The sequence below is a fragment of the Narcine bancroftii genome, chromosome 13 (genome assembly GCF_036971445.1).
Source record: "Narcine bancroftii isolate sNarBan1 chromosome 13, sNarBan1.hap1, whole genome shotgun sequence".
Lineage (NCBI taxonomy): Eukaryota > Metazoa > Chordata > Chondrichthyes > Torpediniformes > Narcinidae > Narcine > Narcine bancroftii.
The window spans coordinates 82,975,041-82,998,476 of NC_091481.1; the positions used below are offsets into that span (position 1 = coordinate 82,975,041).

The window sequence follows — 23,436 nt, forward strand, 5'->3', positions numbered from 1 at the left end:
AGAAAAAGTGAGTAGAATAGACAGAAATAGGGAAAGGTGAGAAAATGTGGAAGAACGAGAAACGGTTGGAGAAATGGAAGTGAACGACTTAAGAAGAAAATTGGAAGAAAGAGATAAAAAAGTTAAAGAGACATGAGTTGTTAGCTCAGAAAATTGATATGTTGGAAAATTATAGTAGGCGAAATAACATAAAAATAGTGGGTCTGAAGGAAGATGAAGAAGGCACAGACATGAAGGAATTTATAAAAGGATGGATCCCAAAGGTCCTGGGAATGACAGAAATGCAGGAAGGAATGGAAATAGAAAGGGCTCACAGAACACTAGCCCCGAAACTACAGACACAGCAAAAACCAAGATCCATTTCAGTAAAATTTTTGAGATACATGACAAGAGAAAATATACTGGAGCGGGCAAGGAATAAAATTAGAGAAGACAATAAACCATTGGAATACAAGGGTCAAAAAATATTTTTTTACCCAGACATAAGTTTTGAAATCTTAAAGTTTTGAAATCTTAAAGAAGCAAAATCGATCCTATAGAAAAAAGGTTATAAATTTATGTTAAGACATCCAGCTGTGCTTAAAATATTTATCCCTGGGGAGCAAAACAGACTGTTCTCGGATCCGGAGGAAGCACAGGAACTTGCAGAATGCTTGCAAGACAGAAGAAGAGATGAAAAGATGTAACGAGAATGAAGAACAGCGATAAAATACATATAAAGATGTAAAAATAATGTATAATTAAGAACTAAAGAAGGGAAAGAGAAGAGAAGAAAGGAAGTAAGGGGGGAAAAAAGAGGGTGAGCTTTGTTATATGTGTAAAAAAATACTTTTCTGTGGGGGGGGTTGGGTGGGAGAGAATAACTGTCACTGAGAAATCAGTTGATGCTTGCGAGCGGGTTCACAATCCAAATGGAGAGGGGAGTTGTGGTTGCCCAGCAAGGGAAAAGGGGCAACTCAGAGAGAGGGGACATTTGGGGCTAATGGAATGTTGGATGTGGGAGATGTTGAAATATTTTATGTTTTAAATGTGTTGTCATACATTGAGTTTAAAAAGGGAAAACTGAGAGATGAAAATGGGGAAAAGGGGGATGGTGGTGGTGAGGAAGCAGAAATGAGGTGTAAACAGGGTATGAGATGGCCGTGTTGAACTATATGACTATAAACATTAATGGAATACATAACCAAATTAAATGGAAGAGGCTATTAAATTTACTGAAAAAAGAAAATATATACATAGCATTTGTGCAGGAAATGCATCGAACTGAAGTGGAACATAAATTAAAAGAGACTGGGTAGGGACACGTAGCGGCAGCATCATATAATTCAAAAGCTAGAGGTGTAGCTATATTAATTAATAAAAATCTACCAATCAAAATAGAGGAGGAAATAATAGATCCAGCAGGGAGGTATGTAATGATAAAGTGTCAGATATATTCAGAATTTTGGAATTTGCTCAATATATATGCATCTAATGAAGAGGATCAAAAGTTTATGCAATATATCTTTTTGAAGATTGTAGATACGCAGGGGAATATACTGATAGGAGAGGACTTTAACCTTAATTTGGATTCAATGTTGGATAAAACTGGACAAAAGACTAGCAAAAAGAATAAAGTGGCCAAATTTATGGTTAAATCAATGCAGGAAATGAAACTTATGGATATATGGAGGAGGCAGCACCCAAGGGAGAAGGAATACTCATACTATTTGTGTAGGCAAAAAACATACTCAAGGATTGATAGGTTTTTGTTGTCGGCCCATATTCAAGGGAGAGTTAGGAAAACGGAATATAAAGCTAGATTGCTATCTGATCACTCACCCCTGTTATTAGCAATAGAACTGGAGGACATCCCACCAAGAACATGTAGATGGAGATTAAACTCCATCCTACTTAAAAGACAGGAATTTAGAGAGTTTATTGAATGCCAAATTAAAATGTACTTTGAAATAAATACGGAATCAGTGAAAGATAAATTTATATTATGGGATGCAATGAAAGCCTTCATTATAGGGCAGATAATAAGTTATGTAACTAAGATGAAAAAGGACTACAATCGGAAAATAGAACAGCTGGAAAGGGAGATAGTAAGTACAGAAAAGGAACTACCAACAAGGGATGGTATAACAAAAAGGAGAGAATTGGCAGACAAAAAGTTAAATACGAAACATTACAAATCTATAAGGTGGAGAAGAACATAATGAAAATAAAGCAAAAGTATTATGAGCTGGAGAAAAACCATATAAAATTTTAGCCTGGCAGCTTAAAACAGAACAAACTAAAAGAACTGTATTGGCATCAAGGAAAAATGACAAACAAATTACATATAATCCAATAGAGATTAATGAGAAATTTAAGGAATTTTCTGAACAATTGTACCAAACTGAGAATGAGGGGAAAGATGATAAAATAGAAGAGTTTTTTAGCTAAAGTTGAACTGCCGAAATTGCAAGAGGAACAAAACAAATTGATAAAACTATTTGAAATAGGTCAAGTACAGGATATATTAAAAAAACTGTCGAACAATAAAATGCCTGGAGAGGATAGATTCCCAATAGAATTCTATAAAACATTAAAAGAGTTATTAATTCCTCCTCTCCTGCAAGTAATGAACCAGATAGAAGATACACAAAACTTGCCAGATTCATGTAAGACAGCAATAATTACAGTAATACCAAAGATGGGGAAGGATTCACTAACACCAGCATCGTATAGACCAATATCTCTACTTAAATCAGATGATAAGATAATAACAAAATTATTAGCAAACAGATCGGCCGATTGTGTACCAAAAATAGTAAAACTAGATCAAACTGGATTTATTAAGAAAAGACGAACAGCGGACAATGTCTGCAAACTTATTAATCTAATTCATGCAGTTCAAGGAAATAAAAAGCCAACAGCGGATGCTGCTTTAGACGCGGAAAAGGCCTTTGACAGGGTAGAATGGAATTATTTATTCAAAGTATTACAGAGGTTCAATCTACTAGAAAAATATATTAATTTGATAAAAGCTTTACATAATGGACCATTGGCGAAGGTAACAGTAAATAGATATGTATTGAACCAATTTAAATTAAGTAGGTCAACTAGGCAAGGATGTCCATTATCTCCCTCACTGTTCACTTTAGCAATGGAACCATTGGCAGAACTGATAAGAACAGAAAATAAAATAAAAGGGATAAAAATAAAGGAGAAGGAGCATAAAATCAGCTTATTTGCACATGACATCATAGTATACTTAACAGAACCAGAAATATCAATAAAAGAACTACATAAGAAATTGAAGGAATATGGAGAAATATCGGGGTACAAGATCAACGCAAATAAAAGTGAAGTGATGCCAATAAAAAATGCGGATTATACAGAATTTTAAAAAGAATCACCATTTAAATGGCAAACACAAGCAATCCGATACCTAGGTATTAGGTTAGATAATAATTTAAGCCACTTGTACAAATTAAATTATCAGCCACTAATAAAGAAATTGCAGGAAGACTTAGAACATTGGAAAGAATTACCGCTAACGTTGATAGGGAGGGTAAATTGCATTAAAATGAATGTCTTCCCAAGGATACAATACTTATTTCAATCATTACCAATTTCCTTAACATGAACTAAAGAGAATAAATTTTTATGGAAAGGGGGGAAACTGAGGATAGCGTTAGATAAATTAACGGAGAGATACAAACAAGGTGGTTTGCAGTTACCAAACTTTAAAAATTATTATAGAGCAGCACAATTAAGGTATTTATCAGATTTTTATCAGACAAGGGAAAAACCAGATTAGACTAAGATAGAGCTAGATAAAATAGGGGAGAAGGTACTGGAACATATAGTTTATAAGTGAGATGAAAAGCTGGTACGATATAAAAGCTCACCACTATTGCATCATTTACTCAATGTATGGAAGAAGATTCACTTAGAAAGGAAAAAAACAAATACCAAAATTATTATTGACGTAAGATCAGCTAATCCCTTTTTACAATGGATAACCTTTCCTTTAGAGAATGGGAGAGAAACGGAATTAAAAGAATAGAAAATTGTTTTTTGGGAAATAATTTATTATCATTTGAACAAATGAAGTACAAATATGGTATAACTCACGGTACAATGTTTGCATACCACCAACTGAAAATCTACTTGAAGGACAAATTGGGAAGCAGGCTGAGGTTATCAGAAGGAAGCAGCTTTGAATATGTGATTACAGACACAATGGTAATTAAAAGATTTATAACCAACATGTACATCAAACTGCAAGAGAAAGAGAACGAGGAAATAAGCTATAAACCCAAACAAAAGTGGGTAAAAGATTTAAACATAAAGATAAAAAATGAAATATGGGAAAAGTAATGCTCTGGAACTAGGAAGAATATAATAAACACAGTATAATTGGTTACACAGGGTATATATCACGCCCCAAAAGTTTTTTTAAAAATGGGATCCAACAGTATCAGATAGATGCTTTTGCTGTAAGAAGGAAGCGGGAACAACAGTACATGCAATTTGGGCGTGTGAGAAAGTGGAAAAGTTTTGGGAAGATCTAAATCAGGTATTAAATAAAATCACAAACAGCGACATCCCAAAAAATCCAGAGATCTTTCTTCTAAGTAACATAAGAAGTAAATAATTAGGCCTCAAACTGGATGAAGCGCAAAAAAGATTTATTATGATAGCCTTAGCTGTAGCAAAAAAATGTATAATGTCAACTTGGAAATCAGAAGAGAGCCTGAGAATACAGCAATGGTACATGGAAATGAATAAATGTATTCCATTGGAAAAAAATAACATATAGTTTAAGAAATAACATCACAATATTCAAACAAATTTGGGAACCGTACATGGAACACAACAGAGAAGTCCTACCGCGGACCCCCACCCCCTAAAATGAGAAGAAGACAGTGTGCAAAGGTAGATGTCACATTTTTCTTGTTTATTTTTCATTGTTGTGAGGACATTGTTTAATGGGTTTATTGTCTTGTATATGTTGAATGTTTATTGGTTTTGGAGGGGGGTGGGAAGGGGGGAGGGAAGGTAGGGGGAAAAAAAGGGGAGAAAATGCCACTGTGTATATTTAAGAGGGAAATGTTTGTGTGCATTTTGGTTGATATGGTTCACAGTGTGAAAAATAAAAAAAATCTAAAGTATTTTTTTAAATATTGAAAAATCAAAATAAAATATTTTTTAAAAGAATACATGTTAAAAGTTTTTAAAAAGCACATTGCACTTAGATCATCCATGGTACCCCGCATTCTCAGTTAAACCAATTATATTTCAGGAATATTTTATGATAAAAGATCTAAACACACTACCAAAAAGAATTCCTCATGGAAGTGATAAATTACCGTCTGGGTCAACACGCCTGGATTCGTATCATTCACCTCGGTAGATGGTCACTTTGTCGTGGTGGAGAAGTCTGTCTGGTCCTGAGATCCCGCAAGTGATGCCATCAGGGTCCACGCTCCCGGTCAAGCCACCTGTGGCAATTTCCGCGCCGTTGGAACCAGTTGGTGGATTTGTGAAGCATTCGCGGGCTTCTTGGGGCAAACAAACACACGCCTTCGCTCGGTGGGCCACTTTCCAGGATCGGACTCATGGGAGCCCAGAGGAAGGAAGACCCACCACCACGATTCGTATCAAATCACTGAAAACGATCCATCGAAGGTCCCCATCATTTTTGAAAATTTCAATTCAAAGGGAATCGAGTAAGAAACATATAGATGGCTCCTGACCCGGAGGGAGGGTATTCTGGGGGAGCTTGATGACTTAGGTCCCTGGGTTTCGAGGACGGTACCACTTTAAGAGGTCCTGCGCTGGTCTCCTCTCGCTCCGGAACCGTCAGTCCCCGAGGTCCCGCCTCCGCTTCTCTGATACAAAGGGGGTGTCACTGCTTGCTATGGTTTCAGATCAAGAGAAGTGTTTCTCCCCCGTCCCTCTCTCTCTCTCTCTCTGCTTCGGCCAGCGCCTGGCCGACATGAAAGTCCAGGGGAGGGGAACAGGGCAGGGCGCCGGGTGCCCCTGAAGTTGGCAACTTTGGAGAAACTTTGCGCGCTTGGGTGAGAAGGGAAAGAGAGAGAGGGGGGACTCTACAGCGATGAACAACACGACCTGCGGAACCATGACCGAGATCCTGGAAGACAGCAAGCCCCTGGTGAGCATCTTGATGTTTCTGCTCGGTCTCTTTGGAAACCTTCTGGCCTTGGTCATCCTGGGGGTGCATAGGAAGGAACTGCGGACCAAGTCCTCCGTCTTCTGCATCCTGGTGACCGGACTGACCGTCACCGACTTGCTGGGCACTTGCTTCTTGAGCCCGATCGTCTTCGTGGAGTACGCCAAGAAGAAGTCCATGATTGGGCTGGCGGGAGACCACTCGCTCTGCGACCTCTTCTCGTCCGCGATGATCTTCTTCGGGCTGGCGCCCACCCTCATCCTGTGCGCTATGGCGGTGGAACGTTGCTTGGCCATCAGCTACCCCTACTATTATTCCCAGTACATCTCCCGAGGCTACGCCAAGACTGTGCTCCCGGTGGTCTACGCCTTCAGCGCCGTGTTCTGCGCCCTGCCCCTGGTGGGGTTGGGCCAGCACAAGCAGTACTGCCCGGGGACCTGGTGCTTCGTCCAGATGAAGTCGCAGGACCCCGCGGTGGCGGCTTTCTCCCTGCTCTACGCCGGCCTCATCGCCTTCCTGATCGTGGCGATCCTGCTGTGCAACGCCTCGGTGATCGTCAGCCTCGGCAAGATGCACAGGGGCCAGAGGACGCGGAGGGGCTCCGTGCTCGGCTCGCAGAGGCGCAGAAAGAGCGTGTTCGGCCAGAGGGAGGAGGAGGTGGACCACCTCATTCTGCTGGCCCTCATGACCACCATATTCGGCATCTGCTCCCTTCCCCTGACGGTAAGCAGCTTCCAGGACCTTTCTTCAAGCAAACGGGGGTCGTTCCCGACTGGGGGACAAACGGGGGTCGTTCCCGACTGGGGGACAAACGGGGGTCGTTCCCGACTGGGGGACAAACGGGGGTCGTTCCCGACTGGGGGACAAACGGGGGTCGTTCCCGACTGGGGGACAAACGGGGGTCGTTCCCGACTGGGGGACAAACGGGGGTCGTTCCCGACTGGGGGACAAACGGGGGTCGTTCCCGACTGGGGGACAAACGGGGGTCGTTCCCGACTGGGGGACAAACGGGGGTCGTTCCCGACTGGGGGACAAACGGGGGTCGTTCCCGACTGGGGGACAAACGGGGGTCGTTCCCGACTGGGGGACAAACGGGGGTCGTTCCCGACTGGGGGACAAACGGGGGTCGTTCCCGACTGGGGGACAAACGGGGGTCGTTCCCGACTGGGGGACAAACGGGGGTCGTTCCCGACTGGGGGACAAACGGGGGTCGTTCCCGACTGGGGGACAAACGGGGGTCGTTCCCGACTGGGGGACAAACGGGGGTCGTTCCCGACTGGGGGACAAACGGGGGTCGTTCCCGACTGGGGGACAAACGGGGGTCGTTCCCGACTGGGGGACAAACGGGGGTCGTTCCCGACTGGGGGTCAAACGGGGGTCGTTCCCGACTGGGGGTCAAACGGGGGTCGTTCCCGACTGGGGGTCAAACGGGGGTCGTTCCCGACTGGGGGTCAAACGGGGGTCGTTCCCGACTGGGGGTCAAACGGGGGTCTCTCCCGACTGGGGGTCAAACGGGGGTCTCTCCCGACTGGGGGTCAAACGGGGGTCTCTCCCGACTGGGGGTCAAACGGGGGTCTCTCCCGACTGGGGGTCAAACGGGGGTCTCTCCCGACTGGGGGTCAAACGGGGGTCTCTCCCGACTGGGGGTCAAACGGGGGTCTCTCCCGACTGGGGGTCAAACGGGGGTCTCTCCCGACTGGGGGTCAAACGGGGGTCTCTCCCGACTGGGGGACAAACGGGGGTCTCTCCCGACTGGGGGACAAACGGGGGTCTCTCCCGACTGGGGGACAAACGGGGGTCTCTCCCGACTGGGGGACAAACGGGGGTCTCTCCCGACTGGGGGACAAACGGGGGTCTCTCCCGACTGGGGGACAAACCGGTGTCTTGTCCGACTGGGGGACAAACCGGTGTCTTGTCCGACTGGGGGACAAACCGGTGTCTTGTCCGACTGGGGGACAAACCGGTGTCTTGTCCGACTGGGGGACAAACCGGTGTCTTGTCCGACTGGGGGACAAACCGGTGTCTTGTCCGACTGGGGGACAAACCGGTGTCTTGTCCGACTGGGGGACAAACCGGTGTCTTGTCCGACTGGGGGACAAACCGGTGTCTTGTCCGACTGGGGGACAAACCGGTGTCTTGTCCGACTGGGGGACAAACCGGTGTCTTGTCCGACTGGGGGACAAACCGGTGTCTTGTCCGACTGGGGGACAAACCGGTGTCTTGTCCGACTGGGGGACAAACCGGTGTCTTGTCCGACTGGGGGACAAACCGGTGTCTTGTCCGACTGGGGGACAAACCGGTGTCTTGTCCGACTGGGGGACAAACCGGTGTCTTGTCCGACTGGGGGACAAACCGGTGTCTTGTCCGACTGGGGGACAAACCGGTGTCTTGTCCGACTGGGGGACAAACCGGTGTCTTGTCCGACTGGGGGACAAACCGGTGTCTTGTCCGACTGGGGGACAAACCGGTGTCTTGTCCGACTGGGGGACAAACCGGTGTCTTGTCCGACTGGGGGACAAACCGGTGTCTTGTCCGACTGGGGGACAAACCGGTGTCTTGTCCGACTGGGGGACAAACCGGTGTCTTGTCCGACTGGGGGACAAACCGGTGTCTTGTCCGACTGGGGGACAAACCGGTGTCTTGTCCGACTGGGGGACAAACCGGTGTCTTGTCCGACTGGGGGACAAACCGGTGTCTTGTCCGACTGGGGGACAAACCGGGATCTGCACACTGTCTATGCCTGTGCGCCAAAACTTGCCAGCAGTGTCTCGCTGGCCACAAGGAACCAACCCTGGGACTTTCAGTATAATCGCGATGCTGGAGAAACTCACCATGTAGCAAGGATAGAGCTATATGAGCCACATTTCGGGCAATTAACCCGGAGGTGGCGAGTTCAGTTCCCTGATGGGGCAATTGGATTTAGCGAAAGATGGAATGAAACCTCGCAGTGGAGGTAAAATGCGGTGTTAATGAAGGTCTCCATCCTTCCTGGGTGTAAAACAAAGAGCGGTGGAGAGTTGAATAAATAGCTGTCAAAAATCAATTGAAAGGTATTCACTGAGGGTGCAGGTAATGTTGTGTATACAAGAGAGAAGGGGATCATTCGGCCCATTGAGTCCATGCTAACTCTAGGAGCAAACCCATCTATCATATTCCTGAAACTTTGGTGATATATCTTTATCTCCTCCAGCTCAGTTCCTCGGCATTTTTACTACAATCTCAGGGTCTACACACTTCAGTGTTCCACTCCATACCCCATTCCTTATTTGCCTGTTGCCTGCTCTCTCACACATGCCCATCAATGCTGTATTATCACCCGCTTACACCAAGGGTAACATCAGGTGACCAGTTGTCCTACTGGTCAATTCTATTGTACCTTCAACCCTTTAGACTCAGACCATTTTTTTTAACCTTTCGTCATATATACTCCGGACTGGTTCCATGGGCAAACTACAGTTCAGACACCAGTACAAACCAGTTGGTGGACATAAAACCAGTCCCTGAAAACAGGGAGATGGAGTAGATGCACTGCCTGGTAGTCCCTGATCGCAGAGCCATGGATTAGATGCACTGGCTGGTAGTCCCGAATAACAGGGACAGGGAGTCCAAAGGGTTAATTTTAAAAATACATACCTCTGTAGAAGCCGATTCTGACCATTTCAATCCATGCCACCCAATTATGCTAATTAACCTACAAACCCCATACGCTTTGAATGGTGGGAAGAAACCGGAGTGCCCAGAGGAAAGCCACACAGACACAGGGAGAACGTGCCAACTACTTACGGACAGTGCCAGATTTGAACCCGGGTGGCTGGCACTGTAACCGCCCAGTCATTTAGTAACGTACCGTCAGAGAAAGAAATCTGGGGTCCTTACCTGGTGTCTTCTGTCCATCAGGATCCTGGTTGATTTTTAAGTGTGCTCTGAAGCAGACAGCAAGATGCTTGGCCCGGACAGCTCTGTGAATGGTGGCACAGCTGGTGGGTGAATAAAATGGGCAGGGTGCAGATTTGGTGCAAATGGGTGCTTGGTGGATAGACCCTTTGGATCAACCTTGACCATATGGTATTTGCACGTTCTCACTGTGATGAGGTGGGTCTCCCATTCCCCCCGCACCCTCCAAACCAAGCAGGTCTATTGGCCGCTATAAATTGGCAGTGCGTAGTTGAGTGGTAAAGTTTACAGATGGCAATGTGGGGAATAATAAAGTAAGATTAGTGTACTTGAGAGCTTTATGTTCAAATAGACAGTTCGCAGAAGCATGGTATATTTCTCTGGCTCAAATTAAAATGATAAGTGCATTAACCTGCTCATAACAGCAAATAGTTTCTCTGCCGTTTGCATATATTTTCTCCAAAGTTAAATCTGAGCTTGCGTAACAGTTAAGGAAAAAAGGGCTGCCTTTAAGGTGCGGCATAGTTCGGTGTCTGAGAGTGTCTTCGGTGTATTTCTATCGCATGGGATACTGCATAAATTCTCTGAATTCTAAGCATTTTGTCATGATCCTCTACAGTGGTTCGCAACCATTTTCTTCCAACTCACGTACCACCTTAAGTCATCCCTTACTGACCACAGAGCACTAATGGCATAGGATTCCACAGGCGCTCTGTGGTTAGTAAGGGATGACTTAAGATGGAATGTGAGTGGAAAGAAAAAAGGTCGAGAACCACATGCTCTAATAAATTGACTTGTGACCTCAGAATAAATCTTGAACTTCCTTACTTTGTTAATTGGCAACGCTGAGATACGTTTCCTCTATTTGTAGAGAAGTGGAGGAGATAAATTATTAACATGTTTTTGATGAGCTTTACCTCAATTTGGGATTGTACTCACTGGGATTTAGAAAAATGAGATCTTATTGAAGCATATAAAATTATGAAAGGCATAGATACCAGAGACCAGAATTAGAGGACATAACCTCAAGATCCAGAATGGAGATGAGGAGGAACTGCTTTACCCAGAGGATGGGGAATCTGTAGAATTCGTTGACCATTGAAGCAGTGGTGGCGACCTCCATAAATACATTTAAGATTAGGTCGATTTTTACATAGTTGTGGAATTAAGGGATACGGGGAAAAGGCAGGTAGGAGGAGAGGAGCCCCTCGTCAGATCTCATTGCAGGGCTCGACGGGCCGGATGGCCGACTCCTGCTCCTGTCTCTTATGTTCTTATATTTAATGTAAATTTATTCATTGCTGTCTCCTGACACCATACCTTTCTGAATAACTGTTCCTCCTCCTGGTAATTCCAGTGCTTAATGCATGTTGAATGTTCATTGTGTTCGGGAGGAAGGCTGTACGCTCTTTCAGTGGGGTGCTGAACTACAGTAGGTCTCTATCTGAAGTCTGTGATGGTGGTAAGAACCCAGAGACAAAGGAGGAACTCAGTCGGTCTTGCAGCGACCCGAGGAGGTAAAGATATATTACCGACGATCGAGGGTGGCAGGAAGATATCTTTTTCTCCTCTGGATGCCGTGAGATTGGCTGAGTTACTCCAGCATTTCTGAGCTTTTTAGTAGGTCCTGTTGATCATGCATAAAAGATGTCCTGCCACTTTTCAACTAAAAGTAGCGCGCTTCTGAATAAGATTTGTATTTGTTCAGCAATTGTTAGTATCTGAATTGCACAGCTTAAAGAAATCTCTGTAACCTCAGATTTCAGATTCAGATTCCAGATTTATTGTCAAGAGTACATGCATAACACCATGTACAACCCTGCGACATTTTTTCCCCTGCAGAGGAGGCAGAATTACCCCTTAAAATAAAAAACATGGCAAATGTAAATGTGTAAGCAATATAAACAAACTGACAATACAGAGAGAAAAAAAAATTAATTGAAGTAGGAGTCCTTAAATAAACCCCAGATTGAGTTTGTCATTGAGGAGTCCGATGGTAGAGGGGTAGCAGCAGTTCCTGAACCTGTGGGTGTTGTGCCGAAACCTCTCTCCTGATGGCAGCAGCGAGAACAGAGCGTGCGCTGGGTGGTGCGGGTACTTGATGTTCTCCGACGGCAGCGTTCACTGTAGATGTTCTCGACAGTGGGAGGGTTTTGCCCATGATGCCCTGGGCTGTGTCCACTACCTTTTTGCAGGGGCGGTGAGCAGCCAGCGCTCCTACCCCCACCCCTCGCCCGCAGGTTCCTACTAATCCGTCCTACTGCCATCAGGCTTTAAACGGCCCAGTAAAGGAGCTGACGGTGGTTGATTTTAAAATCCTGGGACCGTGGGGTCTGGGCCCAAGATGGCAGTATCTATGATCGGCAGCGGCCATGAGCAGAATCGGGGGGGAAGCCAAGGACTCGTGCAAGACCTTAGAAAACCGAGAGAAGGAGCAGCAGAGGAGACGACCCACGGGACGGTGACCACGGCGGCGGACCCGCGGGGGACTCTGAGGCTGAAGAGAGCGCAGGCAGCAGGCCGCGGGAGACTCGAGGCGAGGAACCCACATGGTCTGCTGGCGACTGCCTTTCAAGGGAATCGCACCGGGCTGTGATCTGCTGGAGACTGGCTGAAGGGGCATCAGGTAACAGAACCGGGATGGGAGAGGGTGCCAAGGGCTTCCTGATCGAATCAGAGGTTTGGATCTGAAGCGTGTGTTTTGCTGACGGTTTTCACTGAAGTGTGGGCTATGGAGGCTGCGGGACCCATAAACATTCTGGTACTCTGCAAAGGCTTCTCATTCTCTCACTGTAAGAGGCGCCGGCAATTTCTGCTGATGCCTTATGGTGGACTAAAGGAAATTTCATGTAATATTACATTTTCAGTTTTATTACAGAACAGTAAAAGAAAAGATCCGAGCAAGTTCCTTCTCTCAGCCTTATAATAACATGTACTGAAAGCAATATTTCCTCTGAGTGGAAAGTTTAAATCCAGGGACCAGTCATTAGGAGGGTGGGGTGGGGGGGGTCAACTATTTATCACTGAGCCATATTAATTTTATTTATTTATTTATTTTGGAGTCCACCACTTCAATATGGCTGTGGATGCCACACCTTAATTATGTGAAAATGCTGAACAAGCAAAGGAACTTCTCACACGAACCATCCAAGATTTGCACAAAGCAACATTTATCTATATATTTGAATAGATCAGTGGTTCTCCACCTTTTTTCTTTCCACTCACATACTATTTAAGTAGTCGCTATGCCAATGGTAGGAGAGGGAAAGTCTGCTTTACTGAATAACTTTGCTCACGTGCCTGGAGTTTTAAACGAAGCCATCTGTGATGCGTTGTGGCGCAGCAAGCACAAAACACGAGGAGACTGTACTACAGCTCAAGCTCTGTACACACCAGTCTTAATGTCTTTGCTGGCTCCATGTGTGGCTGACTGTCCTTTGCTGGCTTCACGACTCTGACTGACCCCGGGAGGGGGCCGGCTCGAGTCTATATACAGGCCAGTGATTGGCCAGGTGGGGCCAGCCTCTCAGTAATTGCCGGTAGGAGTCCAGCCAAGTGTTGTGGTTGTGTCACCACACCATCACAGTTCAACTTCTTAGGACCTCATGAGGTATTGTGAGCAGTTTATTTTTAGATATACAGCACGGTAACAAGCCCTTCTCGCCCACGAGCTGTCTAATTACACCCAATTAACCTACATACCCTGTACGTTTTCCTCGTTTAAGAAAGGATGTGCTGGCGTTGGAGAGGATTCACAAGGATGATTGTCGGAATGAAAGGGTTATCATGTGATGGACTGCCAGCTTGTATTCATTGGAATTTAGGAGAATGAGGTGGGGGAGGGAGGGAAATCTCATTGAAACATTTCAAATGTTGAAAGGCACGTACAGAGTAGATGTAGAAAGATTGTTTCCCTTGGTGGGGGAGTCTGGGACAAGAGGGCACAACTTTACGAGGTGCCCACTGAGGACAGGGCTGCAGAGACATTTCTTTTGCCAAAGGGTGGTGAAAATGTGGAATTTGTTGCCACAGGCAATTTTGGAGGCCAACCCACTGGGTATATTTAAGGGAGAGATTTATAGGTTTTCTTGATCAGCGAGGGCATCAAAGGTTATTGGGAGAAGACCCGACAGTGAGTCTGAGTTGGATCAACTCATAATTGTCAGGGTAGATTCGATGGGCTGAATAGCCTTATTTCTGCTATATCTTATGGTCTTAATTTTCCTCTCCATCTGAACGACAAGGGATTGATGATACACAACTTCATTAAAATGGACATTTAGCAAATGCACAAGTGAACCTCAAAGGCTGATACTGAGTGAATTACTATGCTTTTCATTAGGGGAAACCTGATGTGACATAAAATTGATTTGATAAGAAAGAGCTTGGTTTATTCCATGCTGCTTTTACTGGAGAAGGTTATTAAAGCCACAGGCAAATCGACACATTTCTATTGAACACGAGCACCTGCTTTGAGTCTGATCTGCATATGGTCTCTTGAGTAGGACATTTATTTGACCAAGTTGCAAGAACAGATCTTTATCGTGAGGCAATTAACGTTTTTGTAAATGGCTTGGAGTTTTTAGATTGCAGACTTAACAGTAAAGGTGTCGTGGAGTTATGTTGCCTGGAAACAGATCGTTTAATGCACAATGGCCATCAGGCGCACATTTACCATTCATCCCATTTTATTCTCTGCATAAATCCCTCCGGAGTCTACCCTCCACCTACACACCCGGAGACATTTAAAATGGTCAATTAACCGGCCAGCCCGCAGTTCTTTAGGCCACCAGAGGAATTTCCACTCACTTACTGAGTAACAGGGAGACCACGCAAGCTCGATGTGAATAAGGTCACAAGATGTACCATTAGGGCAGAAGTAGGCCCAATGGCCCATCAAGTCTGTTCCGCCATTGTAAAAATGAGCTGATCCATCGCCCCACTCCCTGGCCTTCACCCCATAGCCCTTAATCCCCTGACTAATGAAATACTGCCAGCGACCTCACTTCCACAGCCACCTGTCGCAACAAGTTCCACAGACCCTCTGACTAAAAACATTTTTCCACGTCTCTGCTTTAAATTGACACCATCTTATCCTGAAGTTGTGCTCGACTCCCCCACCGTGGGAGACATCCTTGCCGCATCTGCTCTGTCCAGGCCCTTCAGCTCTCGAAAATTCGAAAAGAGGTCTCCTCCCCCTCCCCCAACCTTCTGTACCCCAACGAGTCCAGTCCAAGAGCCGACAATCGTTCCCTCAAACGCTAACACTTTCATTCCTGGTATCATTTGAGTAAATCTTCTCTGAATCCTTTCCAACGCCAGCTCGTCTTTGGAAATCGTTGGAGGTCAGGGTTAATCCCCATGTCACTGAAGTTGACATGCTACCCCGTGCCAGTCATCTGATGCCGAAATATGCCCAAATCCCACTACGGCACTGAAAAATTTTAATTCAAGGAGATAAACCGATCTGGGCTTTTAACTAGCTCTCAGTGATGGTGTCCATGACCAGAGGTGGAGAGGGTGAGCAAATTTAAGTTCTTGGGAGTCACCAGCTCGGAGGATGTTTCCCGGATCCAACACACCAATGGCATCATGAAGAAAGCACGTCAGCGCCTCGACTTCAGTATCAGAAACGGAATTTGTTGCATCGGTGCTTTGTGGCAGCGTCATCGTGCAAACATTCACTGCTTCTTCAGGAGTTTGCAGAGGTTCTGTATGACATCAAAAACCCCTGGCAAATTTCTACAAATGTATGATGGAAAGTGTGCTGACCGGCTACACCATCCTCCCCCGCCCCAGATCTTAGAAGGAACAGGTGCAGGTTCCTTGTATGTCCAGAGTAGTGGCGGCACTGAGCGGGGGTGTGGGCCTGACGGGAGCGCATTAGAAGGTTCGAAAAGTAAACGAGCATCGAGTTTTAGCCTTGATACATGGGTTTACAAAAAAAGTTTTTGTTGTTAGAACTAACTGCGGGATTTTTTTAATAAAAAAAATTCATTTCTGTTGAAATTCTGCACAAACATTTTATAGACAGTCATTCTGGTGTCATCCCCTCTGATGGTTTCACCCGGTGCAGTCCCCACCCCCACCCCCAGTGACACCAGTGATCCTGCCTCCTCTTGTGGGCGTGCGTGGAGAACCCCATGAGATCATTAGGAAGAGCAGCCTCAGAATTACTCCCCAGCACTCGCGTCCATTTGCATTACCACGGCCATGGGGGCGGGGCGGGAATTATAGAACACGCAGTGGGGTTGTAATCTTTTGGATCTTGCTATGCATAAGGAATGAACATTATATTTTGGTCCATCTTTTGCAGAGATAAAAATAAAAATTCCTTCAAACCACATATGATTTCCTGTCATAAGACTTCCAGGGTTTGTGAGATGACACATTTCCACACTTTCTGCCCAGTTGTGTGCTGGTTGATAACTTCCCCAAACTGCATTTCTAAAATCACCATTTTGTTGTAGACTTTTAGGTGATGGGTGATCACAGGACGTAACTTCTGTCATTCAATCTCTGTGACGTGGCTGCATTTTTAAAAATCTTGCTGAGAGTTTATAAAATTGTGGTTTAAACACACCCGGAAGTACATAGACAGTTGTACTGTCAGAGCTCTTGGCCCACTGCCGACTCAACAATCACTAAAGAAAATGGACCAAAAGGTGCTGAATCTGAGATATGCACAAATCATATATCAAGTCAAGTTTATAGTCATCTGAGTGCACAGATACAACTGGACGAAACAGCGTTCTCTGGTTCTCGGTGCAAAACACGCAGACACTCAACCAGACACAACACGTGTACAGACAAACAATGCATATGCAGGACACATATTCTAATCTACAAATAAATAAATATTGTATCTCTTTCCCAATGGGAGCAGTTGAAAGATGCTATATCTGGAGGGGGAGAGGGTTCTCAATGATTTTGCACACCCTCTTCAGACAGCGGTCCAAGTAGGTCATGTCGATGAGGGGGGAGGGAGACTCCAGGGATCCTCTCTGCCACTCCTTTGATCCTGTGGATTGACCGCAATCCATTTCTCTACAGCAACCGTACCCACACTGTGATGCAGCCAGCCAGGACGCTCTCGACAGAGCTCCTGTAGAAGGTTGACGCAATGGCGGCCGGTGGCCTTGCCCCCTTCAGTCTTATCAGGAAGTGCAGTCGCTGTTGCACCTTCCTGACAAGTGAGCAGATGTTGAGGGTCCACGATAGGTCACTAGTTCAGTGAACTACAAGTGCTCTCCACTCTCTCTACTCTGGAGTTATTGATGTGTAATGGAAGGCGGTCGTTCCTAGTCCTCCTGAAGTCCACGATCATCTCCTTCATCTTGTCCGTGTTGAGACTCAGGTTGTGACTCCCGCACCGTTTCACGAGATTTTCTGCCCCTTCTCTGCGGGGCGACTCACTGTTGTTGCTGACGAGGCCGGCACAATTCTTCCAACACACCACTTTGAAAAGTAGGCAATTGGCTGTACAGTTTAAGGAACATCTTTAAGACATGAACAGCGTGGTAATAACGAAAACTTGTGTCATGGTTCTGCACAGAAAGCATCCTAAAAATGCCCAACAATTAACCAGCTCAAAGAATTATGTCAGCTCAAGTCAGCTAAAATTGGGAAAGAGGAAGTCATCCAGTGTTTCTATCTCAGATTTCGCTATGATGTTCTTTAAAAGGAAATAAGACTTTCATTTATGTAATAACTCAGAAGTCAATCGCCCTCTCTTTGAAATTTGTACATGACAGCCAAACAAACTGAGACATTTTGTAACATGTGATAATCAGACCATCCAAAAAGGGGTTGTGGGCCAAAGTTTGCCTTGGAAAGAGTTACTCTGTTCTTCTACAAAGTGAGCAGGCACTTGGTTTTGTTCTAGAGTAAGTACATTTTAGGATTTAGGGTAGCACAGTTAGCGCAACGATGTTACAGCGCCAGCGACCAGTGGTGTTTATACCTTCTCCCCGTGGAGATTTTCTCCAAGTGCTCTGGTTTCCTTCAAAACATACGGGGGCAGCGGGTTAATTTAGGTCCAATTGGGCGGCACGGGTTTAAGTGGCCGGAATCGGCTTCTACCGTGCTGAAAATAAAATTTAATTTTAATGTAATATTTCTTTTTTTTTGTGTGCCATGATAGCTGCAGAATTTTGAATCCATTCTGAGGTAAGGAGGGTTTAGTGTTTCCTTTTTGGTTACTGCGCCAGCCACCTGGGTTCAAGTCCGACACTGTGCGTAAGGAACATTCTCCCCGTATCTGCATGGGTTGTCCTCCAGGTGCTCCAGTTTCTAACACCCTTCAAAGATTGTAGGTCAATTAGATGTAACTGGGCGGCACGGGGTTATGGGCCAGAAGGGACTGTTACCGTGCGATATGTCTAAATTTAATTTAATATAACCATATAACAATTACAGTGTGGAAACAGGCCCTCTTGGCCCCTCTAGTCCACACCGATTTAAGTGAACTTCACTAGTCCCACCTACCCGCTCCCTGCCCATAGCCCTCCAACCCCCTCACATCCATGCACTCATCCAACCTCCTCTTAAATGACAAAATTGACCCTGCTGCAACCACCTCTTCCGGAAGGTCATTCCACTCAGCCACCGCTCTCTGAGTGAAGAAGCTTCCTCCCATGTTACTTCTAAGATTTTGCCTCCTAACCCTTAACTTATGATCCCTCATTCCAATCTCCCCTACCCTCAAGGGGAACAGCCTATTCACATCTACTCTGTCTAACCCCCTCATAATTTTATATACCTCTATCAAATCCCCCCTCAACCTTCGAATTTAAAATGTTAAAAGGACATTCCTTTCCAAGAGAGATAAGGGAACATTTTCTTCAGCCAGAGGGTAGTGAATTTGTTGGATGTGTGGCCACAGAGTGCTGTGGAGGCCAAGTTATTGGTTACATTCAAACCAGAGGTTGATAGATATGGGTGTCAATGGTTTTGGGGGGAGGGAAGGCAGAAGAAGGGGGTTGAGAGAAAAAATAAATTGGGCAAGATTTGACTGGTAAGCAGGTGATGGGCCGAATAGCCACAATGTCTCATGGCTTTGTCCTCAGCCAGAAACAATGGTGTGTTCCCTGGACTGTGCATGTGTATTGATATTGTTTGACTATGGTTCGAGTGAAGGACTTGAGCTCACAGCTATCTGATTCCAAGGGAGGAACAATTAGTTAGCTGTTAACAAATATTCACCCATGCAGAGATGGGTTGGTCCATATGGAATAAGTTTATCTATCTATCCTCAAGGATCCTACCACCCAGGCCATGCCCTCTTCACATTGCTACCATCGAGAAGGAGGTACAGGAGCCTAAAGACGAACGCCCAATGGTACAAAAACAGCTTCTTCCTCTGCCATCAGATGTAGAACATAGAACATTACTGGTTTTTCGGCCATTGATGTTGTGCCGGCCTATATATATTTATTCCTACCAAAAAAATGAAACTCTTCCTACCTCGTAACCCTCTATTTTTCTTCCATCCATGTGCCAGTTTGAGTCTCTTAAATGCCCCTAATGTTTCAGCCTCCACCACCATCCCTGGGAGACATTCCAGGCACCCACAACACTCTGTTCCACTAAACCTTCTTCCCTTCACCTTGTAGAGATGATCCCTGTTGCTTGCTATTCCCAGCCTGGGAAAAAGGCTCTGGCCATTCACCCCCTCTATTAAGTCTCCTCTCATCCTTCTTCACTCCAAAGAGCTTTACTAAACCTACCTCATAAAACTTATTTTCCCATCCAGGCAACATCCTGGTAAATTTCCTCTGCACCCTCTCCACAGCTTCCACATCCTACCTAGAATGAGATGGGCAGAACAGAACTGTAAGGCAAGGATATGTCAAGTTGCAACATGACCTCTCGACTCTTGAACTCATTCCTCCTATTAATGAAACCAACATCCCATGGGCCTTCTTAACTATCCTATCAATCGGCGCAACAACTTTGAGAGATGTATGGATTTGGACCCCTCTGTTCCTTCACACTGTTAAGTATCCAACCATTACCCATGTCCTCAGCCTTCTGGTTTGACCTTCCAAAGATGCATCACCTCACACTTATCCGGATGAAATGGATGCGACCTCACTTTCTCTTCTCTTTATTTATTTTTAAAATGTAGTTCATAGCAATTTTCCACCGCAAAACAATGAATTTTGTGACATGTTCATGACGTGAGATTCTGATTCTGAAATCATTGCACGTGCCAACATCAACGGCAGATAAGACGAAAAACAAATGGCCCCAAGAAGTTTCTTTGGGGATCTAAGCTTGGATAAGACTTTATTCACTTCTCTTTGATGCCACTGTCCCATTTGCTCTGCTTCTGTTGAGTTACCAAAAACTTGATGTTACATCTGGTTTTTTTTATTTTTGATATCTGTGGCCCTTGTGAATAATTAACTGCACAGTGGTTTTAACATAGAGGACAAAAATTGCCTGAAGTTCTGCCAATAACATTGAACAAAGGCTATACTTGTCTGATAATTACAAGCAGAAACTCCATTGCATTCTATTCACATATTGTACATTAACAAAAAAGACCAAACCCATTCCCATTTGCTCTTCCTGTACTGCAGTAGTTTTCAAACTTTTTCCTTCCACTCACATCCCACCTTAAGCAGTCCCTTACTAATCACAGAGCACCGATGACAGAGGGATTACTGAAGGTCACACGTCGGAGTGCTGCTGGTCCCATGTCACCCAGTACCCCCTGTCGCACGGCCGAACGGTCGGCGACTAAACCAACTCCCCCACCAGCCTTGCCTTTTGTGGAGGGCGAAACAAGACCCGTCAAAGGGCGGACGATCCCTCTTGTAGGGCCAACGGCCATCGAGTGAAACACAGAAAGGGCGTCCCTTGCATCGAAGCTCGTTCTGGCCAATTTACTGCAATAGAACTTTCCCCCAGCTGCCAGATCTAGGCGGGGATGTCGAGAGGGTGTGCAAAACCCCTGACTCACCTAAAATCCATTCACGCACTCGCTGTTCCTTTCTGAGGAGTGGGGTATCCTCATATCAAACCCCAAAGACTGACTGAAAGGAGCCATCAGCATCCTATGGGATGGAGAGCCAGGATGTGAGTGGGACGAAAAAGTTTGAAAACCACTGCTGTACAGAATCCCATTCAACTTAACTAGAATGGAACAAACTTCTTCCCTTTAGCATCTAAGGTCAAAAAAGACAAATCCTTTCCTGTACAGAATCCTAATGAAATGTCCCAATCACACCCAATGATCCAAAGACCTAGAACTGCTTCAATTCACTTGCATCCTAATCAATCTTCCCATTTGATAAGATTCCAAAGCACCCAAATCTGTCTCATTTGATATGTATGCAGGTTCTAAACAGAAGCTATAGCACTAGAGCAGAAGTTCCACTCCTTGTTCCACCCTTCATTTAGATCAAGGTCAGTCTGTATCTTAACACAATTCTTTTGCTTTGGTTCCATTTCCCTTTAATATCCTTAATATCGCTGCTGCCATCCAGAGAGAGGTGCAGGAGCCACAAGACTCACACCACCATGTTCAGGAACAGCTGCTCCCCCTCCACCATCAGGCTCCTCAACTCACTCAGGGAATTCATTTAAGGACTCTTGTGCACTTTATTGATCTTTTTCTCTCTCTGCTTTGCACAGTCAGGTTGTTAACATTTCTTTATTTGTTTACATGTGCACATATCATTTTTTGCACTACTAATTAGTGGTAATTCTGCCTGGCCCATGGGGAAAAAGGATCTCAGGGTTGTATGTGATGTCATGTATGTGCTCTGACAAGAAATCTGAACTTTGGAGTTTTTGACATTTGAACCAACCAAAAATAAAATCAGCCAAATCTTCTGAGATTTTCAATTCAGTTCAACTTCAACGGTTCATTGCGGGGAGAGTTTCTGATCTCTATTCCCTCTGGGTGACGACGCCCTCCTGGTGTCACATCTGAATCACACGTCCCTTGCTCCTGACTGCCTTCAAATAAAGAAATAGCTGGTGTTGGAGGGAGGGAAGAGGGAAACAGTGAGTGAAATTGAGAAAGGGAGCTCATGCAAGGGCAGAAATCAGAAGAAGGAGGGATAAAGGAGAGAGAGCGAGAGTTAGAGAGCAGGAAAGAGGGACTCCTTTCAATTCACCCTATTTTCAATATGTTTATTTAGCCTGATGTGGGTTTTGCTGAGAAATTTGCCGTGTATTTTCCAGCCATTATGTTCATCTAAGCAGCTTGCTAAAAGTCAGTCAGAGAATGTGTCATCGTCATTGGTGGGCCTAGAGCAGTGGTTCTCAATCTTTTTCTTTCCACTCACATCCCACTGCCATCGGGGCTCTGTGATTAGTACGGGATTGTTTCAGGTGGGACGTGGGTGGAAAGAAACTCACTGTTTTAATCGTCCTTCGTGGACTCGTTATGTGCACGGTTTCCGAACTCCAAAGGAAATGAGCCAATGACCATTTTTCTCAAGCAAACTATTTCAGTCACAATTGGGTCTAGAGCAGTGATTCTCAACGTTCTCTTCCCACCCATCTTAAACAATCCCTTACTAATCACAGAGCCCCGATGGCTGAGGGATTACTTCAAGTGGGATGTGAGTGGAAAGAAAAAAGGTTGAGAACCACTGGTTAAGGAGGATCATAACGGGGAAGCTCCTCATGCAGAGAGAGTGGTGGGGGTGTGGAACGAGCTGCCAGCTGAAGTGGTGAATGCGGGCTCAATTTTGACACCTAAGAAAAATTTGGACAGGTACATGGATGGGAGGGGTATGGACTGGGGTGCAGGTCAGTGGGACCAGGCACAAACTAGAAGGACCGAAGAGTCCTGCTTCTATGAGTTAATGTCCTATGAGCACTGATCCAGAGATGTGAGTTTGAATCCTAGCTACTGTAGAATTTAAATGCAAGTATCAAATAAATTTGGATTTAAAGTTAGTCCATTGTAACAGAGGCTGCGAAACTATCAGACTCTCGTTTAAAAACAAACATCTTTTCATTAGTGTCCTTCAGGGACACTACCACCCAAAAACATAAAAACTACAGATGTTGGGATCAGGAACAAACAATAAACAGCTGACAGATCTCAATGGGTCAGGCACATTTAGTCAACATTTCGGGTCGGGACTAAGTCGAAAGGACAGGAGTGAGGGGAAGCAGAAAAGAAGATGAGTCCCATTAGTCCCCTCTGGAAACTTTGTCAGACCATTTCTACCCATGGATGCTGTCTAACCCAATGAGTTCCTCCAGTTTCTCAGTCTGTGCTCGCCAGCATGGAGGACTAGACCCCCGGATCCGGGGCAGTTGCTCAATAAACGATGCAGAACCAAAATCAGAATTAATTGTCATGCATATGTCATGAAATTCATTGTTTTGTGGCAGCATCGCAG

The 23,436-nt window shown here is 45.3% G+C and overlaps 1 protein-coding gene across 1 annotated transcript in view; it reads left to right on the top strand.

Annotated features, from left to right (window-relative positions):
• The first annotated feature begins 5,842 nt into the window (after nucleotides 1-5,842).
• Nucleotides 5,843-23,436, top strand: part of ptgir (prostaglandin I2 receptor) — a 63,013-nt gene continuing 45,419 nt past the window's right edge. Inside the window, exon 1 of the mRNA XM_069907429.1 lies at nucleotides 5,843-6,892. Within this exon, the coding sequence (XP_069763530.1) occupies nucleotides 6,095-6,892 (798 nt within the window). The 5' untranslated portion in view covers nucleotides 5,843-6,094. The remainder of the gene's footprint in view (nucleotides 6,893-23,436) is intronic.